Here is a 15,353-nt window from a genome sequence, read left to right as displayed (position 1 = left end):
CTTGCAAAATTTGGAGCACACCCTCCAGACCCCCTTCTTAAAGATGGGAACTATCACCCCAGTCTGCCAGCCCAGGGGCACTGTCCTGAACTGCCATGCAATATTGAAGAGGTATGTTAACCAAGACAGCCCAACAACATCCAAAGCCTTCAGGAACTCAGGACAAATCTCATCCACTCCTGGAGCCCTGCCACTGAGGAGTTTTTTTTTTTTTTAACTACCTCAATGACCTCAGCTCTAGTTATGGGCAAGTCCTCCTCCGAGTCCTCCAACTCTGCTTCCTCTATCCAAGGTGTTCCAGACCAGTTCAGGAGATCCTCACAGGATTCCTTCCACCACCTGACTACATCCCCAGTTGAAATCAACAGCATTTCATCGCTGCTGTAAACAGCATGGGCAAAACACTGCTTTGCCCTCCTGAGTCACCTGACAGTTTGCTCGAATCTCTTTGAGGCCGACCAAAGGTCTTTTTCCATGGCCTCACCAAACTCCTCCCACTCCTGAGTTTTTGCTTCCACAACTGCCACAGCCATACTCCACTTGGCCCATCAGTACCCATCAGCTGCTTCTTGAATTCCATAAACTAGGCTTGGAAGGCCTCCTTCATCAGCATCTTCATTCCCTTAACTGCTGGTGTCCACCACTGGGTTCAGGGGTTGCCGCCATAACTGACACCAACAATTTACAACCAGAGCACTGTACAGTTGAGTCAGCAATGGAGGCATGGAACATGGTTCATTCAGACTCAATGTCTCCAACCTCTCTCAGAATGAGGAGAAGCTCTGCTGGAAGTATGAGTTGAAGACCTCTATGACAGGGGGCTCTGCTAAATGTTCCCAGCACACCCACATGATACGTTTGGGTTTGCCAGGTCTGTCTGGGATCTTCCCCTGCCATCTGATCCAACTCACTACCAGGTGATCAGTTGACAGCTCAGCTTCTCTCTTCACCCAAGGGTCCAAGACATATGGCTGCAGGTCTGATGATATGACTACAAACTTGTTCATCATCTTACAACCTAGAGTGCTCTGGTAGCAAGTAAACTTATGAATAACCTTGTGCTAAAGCATGGTGTTCATTATGGACAGACTATGCCAAGCACAGAAGTCCAATAACAGAGCATCATTCGGGTTCAGTTTGATTAAGCCGTTCCTCCAAATCACACCCTTCCAGGTTTCAGTGTCATTGCACACATAAGTGTTAAATTCCCCAAGAAGAATGACAAAGTCACCCAAAGGGGTGCCTTACAGCACCTCACCCAAGGCCTCCAAGAAGGCCAAATACTCCAAACTGGTATTTAGTGTTTAAGCACAGACAAAAGTCATTGCATGTGCCCCAATTTGAAGCCTCAGGGAGGCAACTCTCTCATCCACTGGGGTGAACTCCAACACACTGACACCAAACTGGGGACCTATGAAAATTCCCATGCTTGCTCACTGCATCTCACTGAGGGCAACTCCAGAAGAGAGTCCTCTCTCCAGGAGTTTGGTTTGGTTTGGTTCCAGAGTCTGTATTGTGAATTGAGGTAAGCCTAACTATATCCAGCCAGTAGCCATCTACCTACTGCACCAGCTCATGCAGCTTTCCCACCAAAGAGGTTAGATTAGATTGTTGCAAGAGCCAGTGGTGGAAGTCTTTGAAAGCTCTGGAGCACTTATATATATATATATATATATATATATATATATATATATATATATATATATATATATATATATATATATATATAAGTTGGGATGCTGTGTAAACTCCAAATAAAAACAGAATGTGATAATTTGTAATTCCTGAAAACCCTATACTAGTATTTCATTTAACCCTTTGATGCAAAACATATGCACACCCCTTCTAATGCACAACATGGGTCAAAAATGACCTGCATTCATTTTCCAGGTTATTTCATGCTGACTGAGTGTTTCTTTGCTCTATCTTTTGAAATCAATTTATTTTATGATTGAATATTCCAAGTATTCTTTAAATATCTTGTTTTTAATTACCGCAAATCATTAATTTAATATTTTTCTTTCCTACTTTATGAACAAAAATACTTTTATATTACTACACATGGGTCATCCAAGTGTGATTTAAAATTAAATGTCTTAATACTATAATAATAATTTGTTTCAAGTAATTACTTTAGCAGTGAATGGGGCCAGTTATTTATTTATTAACTATGTAGTTAGCTTAGCCAACTACAATAAAATTAGCTAACTAAAGTAGAATATGTCAACAGCTAGGTAGCTAATAGCAATTACTTGTAACTTTCTGACAAGTAATCTACTCACTCTCAAGGTAACCTAAACATAATCAATTTTTTTCTAAGGTAATGTTAGAACAGCGGCACGGTGGTGTAGTGGTTAGCGCTGTCGCCTCACAGCAAGAAGGTCCGGGTTCGAGCCCCGTGGCCGGCGAGGGCCTTTCTGTGTGGAGTTTGCATGTTCTCCCTGTGTCCGCGTGGGTTTCCTCTGGGTGCTCCGGTTTCCCCCACAGTCCAAAGACATGCAGGTTAGGTTAACTGGTGACTCTAAATTGACCGTAGGTGTGAATGTGAGTGTGAATGGTTGTCTGTGTCTATGTGTCAGCCCTGTGATGTCCTGGCGACTTGTCCAGGGTGTACCCCGCCTTTCGCCCGTAGTCAGCTGGGATAGTATGAAGGTAGGATAGTGCCATATATCCGAAGAAGAGCAGACTATGATTTGCACTTGTAAAACCCGTAATTCGCAACTTGTGAATGCGCATCTCAGAGTTTGTAAGTGTAACTTCAGATCCACACATTTGCAAAAAGCAAACTGCCAAGCATATTTCACAACTTGTGAAAGCGCATCTTTGAATTTGCACTTGTAACTTCAGATCTGCAAAGCTGCACAACAGGATTTGCATGTGCAGGTTCCTATTTGCTCGCTCAGTTGCGTCATCCTTCTCACGTGATTTTTGGCACAATTCACTCGGATGGAGATTTGCGCGCAGAGACCAGGAATGCCTGTTCTACCACTTTTGTCCAGGAGGTGACAGTGTGGTTATTGGCCATGCAAAGTCGTATATAGGGATAATATCTCAATAAACGGCTCTGTGGCCATGAATCTTGGTCTGCGACACGGTGCCACGAAAGCATGGAGGGAAGAGGTGTTCAGCAACGTGTAAGTAACATTATGGTTTAAATGTCTTATAGTTAACTAACTCTGTAATATACACGGTTAGTGAAATTAAGAATTACACAAACTTAAAAATTATGTGCTCTATTGAATTGAATTGAACACTTCTCATGTCCATCCTAGGGGACACTGCTATTGGAGAGGGGGTGACCCGTTTCTTCTTCTCCATGCAAAAGCTGAGATCAGGCTTTTCTTTGAACTGTGGTGAATATAATTTTATTCTGTGCATTTTTTTTTTTAAGAATTGTATTCAATGAACAGAATGTTCATCTGTTAAGGTTGGTATATTTGTCATTTTGAATGCAGGAAATGCCAATATCACTCAGCTTTTTGAGGGTGAGCCAGACTACTTGGTTCCTTCGTCATCATCACTGCTCGTTGACAGCGACCTTTTCCAGATGGCCGGAAGGATGCTGGGACATAGTTTTCTCCATGGTGGCCCAGGTTTTGTGGGAATGAGCCAGGCAATACTACACGTCCTCCTTGGCGGAAGCCCTGACGTGGCAACTGTAACCATAAAGGACTGCCCAGATGTCGACATTCGTGAAACAATCACTTTGGTGTGTTGAGTTGAAATAACTGTTGGCCTTGCATTGTCCAAAACGGTGAACATTTTCCAAATGTCATGCTTGCATTGTTTCTGTTTTTACAGCTTGATGGAACATCAGAGCTATCAGAACAAGAGAAAGCGCGTGTTCAGAATTTGGCCTTTGCATGGGACCTTCCCAGAGTAACTGAAAATAACCGAAGATGGTTATGTGAAAAAATGCTTCTTCATTCTGTGAGTCTTACTTTGCAGTTACTGTATTACTAGAGAGCAGTACTGTAGATGGAGCAAAAGATTCAATGTGCACTTAGTCTAGGCATTTAACACTTTGCCTCAATTACAGATTTTTTCCCGTTAGGGTTCCTTGGGGAGAAATCTGTCCACATAAAAAGACTGCCATAACAGATAATGAGTTTATTTTTAACCAACATTAGTCCTGTTAACATGTATAAAATATAAATTAATTTTCAGGATTTCAATTCTATATTAAATGTGTGTTTCATATGGGTTTTTAATGGAAAAAATAAAATTATTCACAATCACAGCATTTAGCAACAGCATTTATTAAGTGATGTTCCGTTTCATGGCCATGTCGATAGCTAATTCCTGGAACCTTATTTTATACAAGACGTTATCCATGGACCAAGGACACTGCATTCCTAACATAAAAATATTTCTCATTTTTAAAGGTCATTGGACGCACCACCAGACAAGTGAAGCAACTGCGCAAGGGTCTAAAAGAGACTCATCTCTGGCATCTCATGACAGAAAAACCTGATGTGGTACCCTTAATTTTTCCAAGGGAGAAGGATGCCTCATTGACTTCAGAGGTAAAACAAAAATGCTTAAGTGCCAAGTGCATAGCCTTTAAGGGGAACTGTGAGTGATCTCACATCTAACTCTAACCTTCTGAAAATGTTTCAAGGCCATTCTACGTGTAATTACCTGGCCCAGTGCTACAGATGACAACTCTGAAGATGAATGTCCAGTCGAAACTACAAGTCGCATAACAGGATACCTTCGTGAATTTATTGAGAATGGTAGGTGACCAGTTATTTGTAACGTCTAAAGAATATTTTCTATATTTTACTTTATCATGTAAACATGCTGTGTCAGTTAATGTCTGACTGTTCTCGGTTTACGTCCATGTCCACTCATAATCAGTATTAAGTGTCTTAGTATTAGTATCTTATACCATCCATATACATGCTGCAGCTAATACTGATTATGACTGGACATGGATGTAAACAGAGACCACCCAACTTCAATTTGTTCAAGAATCCATCATTTTGTAAAGTATGGTCAACAGACATCTGGTCTTTCACCTGCAGCATCCAGCAATGACCGGAAAGAACTGCTGCATTTTTGGACTGGATGGGAGGTCTTGCCCCGTGAACTCATTGTCGCGATGACTTCATCAAAGTACCCAAGAGCAGCAACTTGTTTTGAAACACTCCGTCTTCCCACTCATTACACTGATTTCAGGCAGTTTCAAAAGGACCTAGAGGCGTGCATCAAAACAAACAACACTGGATTTGGGCTCATATAACAAGTGACACAGGTATAAATTTATTTTGATTGACTTTCTACAGTATATGCAACCTTTCATGTAATTTCATTCAATTTTTTTAAGGTTTAGGTTCTCTGGAATGACTGTTTTTGTCTTTGTAGAAGCACTGCCTGTTAAGTGTGTCAACATCTAAAAAGTGAAGAAGGGAAAAAAAACATTAAAGCACTGTAAAACATCAGCATGTTTATTTATTTAAGTAACAAAAGTGGACATTAACATTTTGGTAACTACAATATTTTAACTTGCAATCATATTCTGCACCACTTGCAGAGTTGCCAGGTACTGGTCTGTGCCAAAGGACAAAGATGGAGCCGTTGGATTGACCCTTTGTTTCAACTCCTCCATTTGTGCACTGCTCAAAGGGCAAGCAATTGAAGGCACAGTAACCCCAGGGTTTGGATCTGTTCTCAGTCCACTGCTTTCCCAGTCAAGCAGGGGAATGTTTAGCACCTGAAAGTGATATTAAAACAAAGTCATGATCCCATGTGAAACACTTGTTCACTATCTTGGGATAAAATGTATATTTTAAAAAGGTGCAGTCTTCTTCTCCAATCTAAAAAAATCTTTATGTTGGAAACTGGTTTAGAACAGTACATTATTTCAGTCTCAAGAGCACAGAAAGGAGTGTCATCATTTGACTGTGGAACAATACAAAAATCCATTTGCCAGAATGGCAAATTGCACCTTATAGCTGTCTGTGTAGATTCTCATTCATCCAGGTCATGGTAGTCAAAGGAGTTAAGTTGTAAGCAACTGGACTTCTTGTTGGAGCTTGAAGACATTTCACCTTTTATCCAAAAGGCTTCTTCAGTTCTGGCCTGATGTTGGAAACCAGGAGTTATATCTCACTCCAATTCACACCTTGACGGGTGACTTATGTGACCCTTTGTCATGGAATGAGGGGTGTGGTTTACACCTCCAGTGATCCAGAGATATAACTCCTGGTTTTCAAACATCAGGCCAGAACTGAAGAAGCCTTTTGGATAAAAGGTGAAACTTCAAGCTCCAACAAGAAGTCCAGTTGCTTACAACTTAACTCCTTTGAGCACCTTATAGCTACAAAATGATTAACATACCTCTGTACCCTCTGGTTCTGCTACTGGATTCCACACAAGACCAAGATGCCACATCTGGTTTGGAGTCAGATTCCCTTCAGTACTCAAAGCATGATTGTCCCAACCTTCAGTGAAAGTGTTCAAGCTGGCTTGTAGGCGAGGAAGGAAGGTGTAGTGACAGCAGAAGAGGTGCACACTATCCGAAATGTCCAGAAGACCATCATCCTCGAGGGAATGGAGGGTGTTGTAGTAGGCACTTGTCACTGACCATACATCTCACCACAGCCACTCTATGCTAGGAGTACATAACACATTGACAAGACCAACTCAGTGTCACAAATGATCTGTATGAAAAGGCTTGTCACTGAAATATTTCCATCTCTTGTTGAATTCTTTATCAGTTGGTTAAAGGAGGTCATGTTGGTGCATTATTGGTGTATTATTATATCATACCAGTTCTAATGAGTTACATTAGGCCCAATAAGTTATTAGTTCTGAACTTTCAAAAGTACACGTGTGCCTCTTGCACATTACATAATATGTTACACCAGTGTTTCCCATTTATGTTATAAACTGGCAGCGTAGCATTAAATCAGTTTAAATCCTGATCCACTTCTAAATCAACTGCAAAGCAAGTTTATTATTGATAAGCAAAGACAATGACAAGAATTTCAATCATTGCATAGGTATATTTACATTTAGTGCATTTAACTAAAGAGACTGCGTTTGAAAGTTATCTTAGAACTTACCGCTGATTGTGCACACTCTTCCCTGCTATGAAGCTGCCTTTCCCAGTGCCTCGGACTGAAAACATCAAACAAGCCACGTCAACGTTTTCCACGCCATGGTCTCCCCGTACCCTAAGAGAGAAATTCACCAATTAGTTGTATTCATATTTTCCAACTTTTCACAACATTGGTATCTATTCAGTCATATCTGTTTCAATGTTTATTTACCAAAAAAGCATTACCTTAATGGAAAGCCAAACTGCTCCACTGCTGCCATGAAGAAGCCCAGGGTGGTTGAGGCTAGGTTATTGGGGGCAGCCCCCAGGTACATGATCTGCACAGAAACATCAATTCACTAATGAGATTTTGCCATGCCTAGCTTTGACACTTATCCTTGATTGATTGATTGATTTGTGCAACAGGCCTCTTGCTACTGTTGCAGACCTGCTGTCTTGCCTTTTCCCATATCACCTGGGTGTGGTTCGAGAGGGGGGTTGGTTTTTAACCATCAGCATATTAAAAAGTTAGTAAAGTTTAACCAACTAACCAGCAAGACAAAAAACAAATCTCTTCTTCACTGCAACGTCCACAATGAGCATCGGGTAATAAAATTAACTTTCAGGGCTAGGGGTAACAGGACGGGGGAAGTAAGTGTGTGTTACCCTTCCAGTGTCAATTTTAGATTGTTTTGTTTAGTATAAATCAAAATCATTCCACAAACCAAAACAACCTGCCATCTTCTCATCTCACCGCCAAACAATCACCTTTTAACCACCACAGCACCATATCACAGTAAAGCACAGATATTTACCGACAACTGTCGGATGTAGTGCAACAAGTAGCCAGACAGCTGAAAGGACAGTGATGAAAATCTGGACATACAGCAAGTTGTTTTACCTTGCGTGAATATCCATCAATACCCCCAAATATGACCATGTTGTACCTGTGTATTAAAAGAGAGGCATGTTTAAAAGACAAACTGTCGAATTAACTCTATACATCACATAACTTCGCCTGCATACAAAAATAAAAATATCTTCCACACAGATGTCTGTGTAGATTCTCATTGTTGTTTCACCTTTTATCCCAAAGGCTTCTTCAGTTCTGGCCTGATGTTTGGATACCAGGAGTTATGGTTGTTGTGGTCAGAATTATTATCAGAATTGTCAGAACTATCATTCTCTGGATCATGTGACCCCAACGACTCTCACTCCAATTCACACCTTGATGGGTAACTCATGACCCTTTGTCATGGAAATGAGGGGTGTGGTTCACACCTCCAGTGATCCAGAGATATAATTCCTGGTTTTCAAACATCAGGCCAGAACTGAAAAAGCCTTTGGGATAAAAGGTGAACGGTCTTCAAGCTCCAACAAGAAGTCCAGTTGCTGACAACTTAACTCCTTTGACTATCTTCCACACAGTTATGTAAACTCCTTTAGTTCGGTGGTTGTGAATATCACCACTTTTAATTAAACATCAGGCATGATTAAACAAAAAAAAAACTAACCTGATCAGTTTGTGATTGGTGTCAATGTGCATGAGAAACCTTGGGCTCGGAACAAAGTAGCTCCGTCTCACCACACACCCAAGGTTTATCATGCGGGAATACACACCAAGGGTGTCCACCCTATGCAGTGATGCTCGGATACGATCCCACTGCACTTTGTGTCCTTCTGCCTCCAATGCCCCTTTCATCATGCGGTATCCTGCATGTGGCATCCTGGTTTTAATCTCAGACACAATCCCATCAAGCTGCTCATTTGAGAGGTTGCTGTAGGAGGCCCTAACACTAAGGTTGAACTCCTCCATCCGCCGACGCACTGTTCTGATGGACACCCCAAGTAAATCAGCAATTGTCGGTACAGGGAACGACAACTCCAACAGGCTGCTTATTTGCTCGTCAGAAATGAGTGTCTTTGGGCGCCCTCTTGCACCTTGCTCCATACTCAATGCTGTTACTTTTTCTTGATCAATCTCAGTGTTGATCGCACGGTCCAGTTCATCTATTCCTGCAATTACCTCTGCTGGAATAGTGACTTGACCTGCTATGGCACTGAGAAAAACTCTCTCCTGACAACATACAAACTGCATGAAGTCCATGTCCAGGTGTGGCTGTTGCAGGACATGTTCCAGGCGTGTAAGCAGTCTTTGAAGGACATGACGCAACAGTGCCTGTAAATAAAAGACAATTTTCCATTGTTATTGTACTATACATGAAAGGCACTTAGCAAACATACATAGGTTCTGCATCAGTTACTGCACTTTTATCTCCCTTAACAATGGGATTCTCTTCCTTGATTGGCTGATGGGGTGGCCATTAACGTCGTATAAATGGCCTACCTTTGAAGTAGTCCCCAAAAAAGTAATCACCGTTCCATATCAATGCGCTTATGAATGGTAACAATAACAGTAGTAAAGTACCGGTAGCCAAATAACTATTGACTGACAAATCATGGACAGCGGAGAAAATATTGAAAAACCATAGTCGTATAAACATGTTTATATGTCTAGGGGAAAATGATGTACAAAATAGATTTAAAAATGGTCTCTCCTTATGTCAATTAAGTTCTCTGTTTGAATATCATTTTTTTCCTGAAAAACAGGAGGGAAAGCCGCCAATAGTCACTGCAGCACTCAGGAAAAAATAATACTGCTCCTCTCCTCTCTCAGTGGAGGCGGATACTCTGTGCAGCCCAAAGACAGGCAGCGCGTTTTAATATACCACAATCCAATGTTGCCCATTGTCATAGGTGTGTTTAATTGCTTACTATATTATTGCTGGTGAAGTTGACTGTTTAAATCAGGCTAACTGTCAGGCCACCAGGAGTGGTCCCGATGGTCAGCTCGCCACTGCTGTGAAACGTTAGCCTACTATATACAGTTAGCTAACGTAGCTTCTCAAGATAACTACTTATACTCTTCAAGCTGTATCGCTCGCAAAGTTCCTCTATTAGGATAATTTCGCTAACTGTAAATGTTACTACACGTGTATTACAATATAGTTAGCCAACTTAGCCTGTCAAGATAGCCTAATTACCTCATTCTTCAAGGCTGCTTTTACGTGCACATTACCTCAAATAGGATAATTTCACTAACCGTGTATATTACAGAGTTAGTTAACTATAAGACATTTAAACCATAATGTTACTTACACGTTGTTGAACACCTCTTCCCTCCATGCTTTCGTGGCGCCGTGGTGCCAGACCAAGATTCATGGCCACACAGAGCCGTTTATTGAGATATTATCCCTATATACGACTTTGCATGGCCAATAACCACACTGCCACCTCCTGGACAAAAGTGGTAGAACAGGCATTCCTGGTCTCTGCGCGCAAATCGTTTCCTTCAAATCTCCATCCGAGTGAATTGTGCCAAAAATCACGTGAGAAGGATGACGCAACTGAGCGAGCAAATAGGAACCTGCACATGCAAATCCTGTTGTGCAGCTTTGCAGATCTGAAGTTACAAGTGCAAATTCAAAGATGCGCTTTCACAAGTTGTGAAATATGCTTGCAGTTTGCTTTTTGCAGATGTGTGGATCTGAAGTTACACTTACAAACTCTGAGATGCGCATTCACAAGTTGTGAATTACGGGTTTTACAAGTGCAAATCATAGTCTGCTCTTCTTCGGATATATGGCACTATCCTACCTTCATACGCTGTAGTAAATGCATGCGGGTCATTTCTGACCCATGTGTGTAAACTTGATGTAGAATTACAAAAGCTGTGCTTGTTCATAACTTAAGAAAGGAAAAATAAAAATGATGATTTGTGCTAAACAAAAACAAGATATTTACTGCATATTTGGAAAAGTAAATGACAAAATGAATTTATTTCAAAAGTATATCATAGAAACACTCAGCCATACATGAAATAACCTGGAAAATGAATGCAGGTTGTTTTTGACCCATGTTGTGCATTAGAAGGGTAGTGATACAAAAAGGGTTTTTATTCAAAAAGTAAGAAAGGAAAAAATAGAATAAGGATGTATGATGATCAAAAACAAGTTAATTGAGGAATACCTTGAATACTGAATGATGGGATTAATTTATTGCAAAGATATAGAAGATAAAACTCAGTCGGGTCACTTTTGACCCATGTTTTGCATCAAAGGGTTAAAATAGTACAAAGACAACATATCGAATGTTGAAACTGAGAAATTGTATTTATTTATTATTTATTTTTGAAAAAAATATATGCTTATTTTCAATTTGATGTCAACACGTTTCAAAAAAGTTGGGATAGGGGCATGTTTACCACTGTACTGCATCACCTTTACTTTTAACAGCACTCTGTAAATGTTTGGGAATTGAAGAGACCAGTTGCTGTAGTTTTGAAAAAGAAATGCTGTCCCATTCTTGCCTGATGTATAATTTCAGTTGCTCAACAGTTTGGGGTCTCTTTTGTCATATTTTGGGCTATATAGCAATTTTTAAATGGAAGACAGGTCTGGACTGCAGGCAGGCCAATTTAGCACCTGGACCCTTTTATTATGGAGCCATGCAGTTTTAATATCTGCAGAAAGTGGTTTGGCATTGTCTTGCTGAGAGAAGGAGGCCTTCCTTGAACAACCCTTACAGAAAAAAAAAACACATGAATTTCCCATGTATTTCACATGTGATCACGTTACCACATGTGGAATACATGGTATCAGATTTTGTAACGTGTTACCATGTAGAGCACATGTGGAAAGCATATTACTACATATGTAAAACATTCCCACATGTGATTCACATAAAATTGGGTCAAAACCACATGTTTCCCATGTGCAAATAACATGTTTCCCATGTGCAAAACCACATGTGGAATACATGGTATCAGATTTTGTAACATGTTACCATGTAGAGCACATGTGGAAAACGTTACCACATGTGTAAAACATTTCCACATGTGATTCACATAAAATTGGGCCAAAATCACATGTTTCCCATGTGCAAATAACATGTTCCCCATGTGCAAAACACATTTTCCACATATTTCACATGTGAGAAATCACATGTGAAGTTCGTGTGGTTTTTCTGTAAGGGAAGATTTTGTCTGGATGGCAGCATGTTGCTCTGAAACTTTTATATATCATTCAGCATTAATAATGCCTTCCTAGATATACAAGCTACCCATGTCATGTGTACTAATGCATCCTCATACCATCACAGATGCTGGCTTTTGAACTATGCACTGAGAACAAGCCAGATGGTCCTTCTCCTCTTTAACCTGGAGGACATGGTGTCCATGATTTCTAAAAATAATTTCTAATTTTGATTTATCAGCCTTGGAACAATTTTCCACTTCACCTCAATCCATCATAAAAGAGCTTGAGCCCAGAGAAGGTGGCAGTCTCATCTCATCTCTAGCCGCTTTATCCTTCTACAGGGTAGCAGGCAAGCTGGAGCCTATCCCAACTGACTATGGGCGAAAGGCGGGGTACACCCTGGACAAGTCGCCAGGTCATCACAGGGCTGACACATAGACACAGACAACCATTCACACTCACATTCACACCTCCGGTCAATTTAGAGTCAGCAATTAACCTAACCTGCATGTCTTTGGACTGTGGGGGAAACCGGAGCACCCAGAGGAAACTCACGTGGACATGGGGAGAACATGCAAACTCCACACAGAAAGGCCCTCGCTGGCCACGGGGCTCGAACCTGGACCTTCTTGCTGTGAGGCGACAGCGCTAACCACTACACCACCGTGCTGCCCAAAGGTGGCAGTGTTTCTGGATATTGTTTATATATGGTTTTAATTTGCATTTGTAGATGCTGTAATGAACTGTTTTCACAGACGATAGTTTTCTGAAGTGTTCTTGAGCCCATACAGTGATTTCCACAATAGACACATGTCTGCTTTTAATGCAGTGTTGCCTGAAGGCCTGAAGATGACAGACATCCAATATCAGTTTTCAGCCTTGTCTCTTGTATACACAGATTTCTCCAGATTCTCTGAATCTTTCAATGATATTATGAACCATAGATGATCTGACCCCCAAATTCTTTGTAATTTTATATTGAGGACTACTATTCTTAAATTGTTGCACTGTTTACCCATGCAGTCTTTCACAGAGCAATGAACCCCTCCCCATCTTTACTTCTGAGAGACTCAGCCTCTCTGGGATGTGCTTTTTATACCCAGTCATTTTACTGACCTGTTGTCAATTAGACAACTTATGTTTTATTAGCATTACACAACTTTTTCAGTCTTTTGTTGCCCCTCTCCCAACTTTTCTGAAACATGTTGCTGACATCAAATTCAAAATGAGCATATATTTTTTCAAACAAACAAACAAACAAACAAACAAACAAACAAACAAACAAACAAACAAACATTCTCAGTTTCACCATGTGATATGCTGTCTTTGTACTATTTTCAATTACACATAGGATTTTCATGATTTGTAAATTTTCATATTCTGTTTTTATTTATGTTTTACACAGTGTCCCAACCTTTTTGGATTTGGGGTTGTATCAATAGGGCTTTCATTGCTATATACACTGGTGACCCTGTATACAGTGTGATTGCCTGACCCTCGCTTGTTTCCTGTCTCTCATTTTGGCTTCATCTACAGTCTTCTTCCCCACCCTCTTCTGCACATACATCCATTCATGCCTGCACTCTGACACATATATTCTTCATAAAACATTTGTTTGAGAAATGAAATGTTGTTGGTTTATACCCTAAATCTCATTTTAGTGCTAATTCCCAGTATGAAGTGATGGGTCCTGGTGAATCAGAAATAGTATTGAAAGAAAATAATTTGAGTGGAGGGAAGAATAAAATTATTAGAATGCTTGAGAACCCACTTTCTAAAGTGGGTTATTTTCTGGTATTGTAGAAGAGCCTTTGTTAGCACTGTTGCCTCACAGCAAGAAGGTCCTGGGTTCAAGCCCCATGGCCGGCGAGGGCCTTTCTGTGTGGAGTTTGCATGTTCTCCATGTGTCTGCCTGGGTTTCCTCCGGGTGCTCTGGTTTCCCCCACAGTTCAAAGACATGCAGGTTAGGTTAATTGGTGGCTCTAAATTGACCGTAGGTGTGAATGTGAGTGTGAATGGTTGTTTGTGTCTATGTGTCAGCCCTGCGATGACCTGGTGACTTGTCCAGGGTGTACCCTGCCTCTTGCCCATAGTCAGCTGGGATAGGCTCCAGCTTGCCTGCGACCCTGTAGAACAGGATCAGCGGCTACAGATAATGGATGGATGGATGGATGGATGAATGGATGGATGGATGGATGGATGGATGGATGGATAGAAGAGCCTTTGTGATTCATGCTTTGCACCATTTCAGTTAAATTGAGATTTTATTGTATTCTATATGGACACATACATCGTGATTCCTCACTATGCTCTACTTTTTCTCTACACTGGTGATGTTTGAACAGAATTATATATGTGAGATAATATGAGGGTGCTTATTTAAAAATGAAACATTTCTTATATAAAATGGAAACTCGTGAAGTTAAAGGGGCCAATGTTATTACTGGAGGCATGGTATGACAGACATATAGATGATATACGGTAATTTTCATCTCCATATGTTTTCATCAATGTCAGCCCTGTGATAACCTGGCGATTTGTCCAGGGTGTACCCCGACTCTCACCCATAGTCAGCTGGGATAGGCTCCAATTTGCCTGCGACCCTGTATAACAGGATAAGTGGCTACAGATAATGGATGGATGGATGTTTTCATCAGAGTAATGTATTAAATATCCATGTACCCAACAACCAATAACAACCTATAATCCAATATAATGCAGTTTAGAGCTGATTTTTATGACACTGTGTGATGTAATGTTATTCAGTGTTGTGCAAAGAATTGAAAATGCTGCCTTCCAAATAATGGATTGATTGCCCATTTCCATCCACCATTTTTTTGCATGCAGATTTGCAAAACTTTGGGGACAAGATTTGGTCGATTTCATAACTTTCCTGTGGTACCAACACTCAAACAGGATGCATTGATGAAAATGTGTCAGAATATGTGTAAATAAGGAGTCATTCTCATATCAGATGATTGTTCTCATTGTATGTTGGAAAGAGATGCCTTTTTTGGTGAAGTTCTCAGTGAAGTTCTCACTTACACTTCAAAAGTTAAGTAACTACAGCGCCTGAGTCCAGTTTTACTTGAAATCAATAATGAAAATATCCATTTCCCCAGCATCATGAAAACAGAAACAGGAAGCAGCATGACAAGTTAAACCAATCACATTACCTGTATGTGACACAGAGAATGAATAGTGTCAACACCTGATGTGGACTACACCACAGTTCAGGTGAAGTGAATCACAAACCACTATTTCCAAGATGA

The 15,353-nt window shown here is 40.7% G+C and overlaps 1 protein-coding gene and 1 long non-coding RNA gene across 2 annotated transcripts; one reads left to right on the top strand and one right to left on the bottom strand.

Annotated features, from left to right (window-relative positions):
* The first annotated feature begins 3,651 nt into the window (after positions 1 to 3,651).
* LOC132887525 (uncharacterized) lies at positions 3,652 to 4,664 on the top strand. The gene is made up of 4 exons (XR_009654850.1): positions 3,652 to 3,709; positions 3,802 to 3,930; positions 4,386 to 4,526; positions 4,622 to 4,664. It is a non-coding gene; the product is annotated as an uncharacterized LOC132887525 (long non-coding RNA).
* A 724-nt stretch (positions 4,665 to 5,388) lies between these two features.
* On the bottom strand, positions 5,389 to 10,267 carry LOC132888326 (uncharacterized). The gene is made up of 6 exons (XM_060924387.1): positions 10,205 to 10,267; positions 8,560 to 9,224; positions 7,947 to 7,992; positions 7,292 to 7,383; positions 7,071 to 7,181; positions 5,389 to 5,395 (listed from the first exon to the last, which is right to left on the bottom strand). The coding sequence occupies exons 1-6, from the start codon at positions 10,265 to 10,267 to the stop codon at positions 5,389 to 5,391; spliced, it is 984 nt and encodes a 327-aa protein (XP_060780370.1).
* Between the last annotated feature and the right edge of the window lie 5,086 nt (positions 10,268 to 15,353).

The sequence above is a fragment of the Neoarius graeffei genome, chromosome 6, assembly GCF_027579695.1.
Source record: "Neoarius graeffei isolate fNeoGra1 chromosome 6, fNeoGra1.pri, whole genome shotgun sequence".
Classification (NCBI taxonomy): domain Eukaryota; kingdom Metazoa; phylum Chordata; class Actinopteri; order Siluriformes; family Ariidae; genus Neoarius; species Neoarius graeffei.
This window is presented reverse-complemented; position numbering and strand designations above follow the sequence as displayed.